Genomic DNA, 711 nt, shown 5'->3' with positions numbered 1-711 from the left:
AAAAAAAAAACCACCCCTCAAGACCCATTTAGACGTGAATGTAAAATTGAGTTACGTTCTGTGTCAGTAAGGACATGTCTGCATCGTCTTCCTCATTCAGCAGCTCATCTTCGGACAGAAAACTTTCCAGGGCCTGCCTGTCAATCACCCCATTCCTCACCAGAGATTTGCCATTGGGACCCACCAGACACATGGACAGAGATTCCAGGGACTTGTCCGGGATCACCTGCACCTGAAGATGACATACGATAACCCCTCAATTTGTATTCATTTGATAAAAGTGGATCACAGCACTACCGCCAAGGCGGCCATTTCCAGGCTTACCTGTTTGGCTACAGCAGAGAACTTCATGACATGGAGCGTCTCATCATATGTCGAAGCACACTGACTAGTGTTGACGATCATTGAAGCTCTTCCTTTGCCGCAGAAAACAGCCTGGAAGAGCTTGGTCAGCTTGCTCTCACGAAAAGGGATGCAAGCGCTCTTCATTCTGATTGGACGAAAGAGCGGTTGAACTGCACGAGTAACCGCCACGGGCTGCAAAGACAACGGTCATCGTGACAACAGCGGATTGTACTTTTCGGTCTGATTGTTGCGCAGGGCGTTGATGCACTTCCCCAGGATGAGGAGTGAGTTGTTAATGTTTCCTGCTTCTTTTAGCCTCTCGCCAAAGGTTTTGGTTTTGTTGCATCTTTCGGAGCCAGCCAAGTC

The 711-nt window shown here is 48.5% G+C and overlaps 1 protein-coding gene across 1 annotated transcript; it reads right to left on the bottom strand.

Annotated features, from left to right (window-relative positions):
• Positions 1-55: 55 nt before the first annotated feature.
• On the bottom strand, positions 56-705 carry LOC109508920 (kinesin-like protein KIF20A; the record flags this gene model as incomplete). The annotated part of the gene is made up of 3 exons (XM_019858846.1): positions 578-705; positions 325-490; positions 56-232 (listed from the first exon to the last, which is right to left on the bottom strand). Coding segments are annotated over exons 2-3 (342 nt in total), but the record flags the coding sequence as incomplete, so codon positions are not given.
• Between the last annotated feature and the right edge of the window lie 6 nt (positions 706-711).

Source organism: Hippocampus comes, unplaced genomic scaffold, assembly GCF_001891065.2.
Source record: "Hippocampus comes isolate QL1 unplaced genomic scaffold, H_comes_QL1_v1.1 C16699800, whole genome shotgun sequence".
In the NCBI taxonomy this organism is placed as follows: domain Eukaryota; kingdom Metazoa; phylum Chordata; class Actinopteri; order Syngnathiformes; family Syngnathidae; genus Hippocampus; species Hippocampus comes.
Note: the sequence above shows the minus strand (reverse complement) of the source record. Positions and strands in the feature narration are given on the sequence as shown.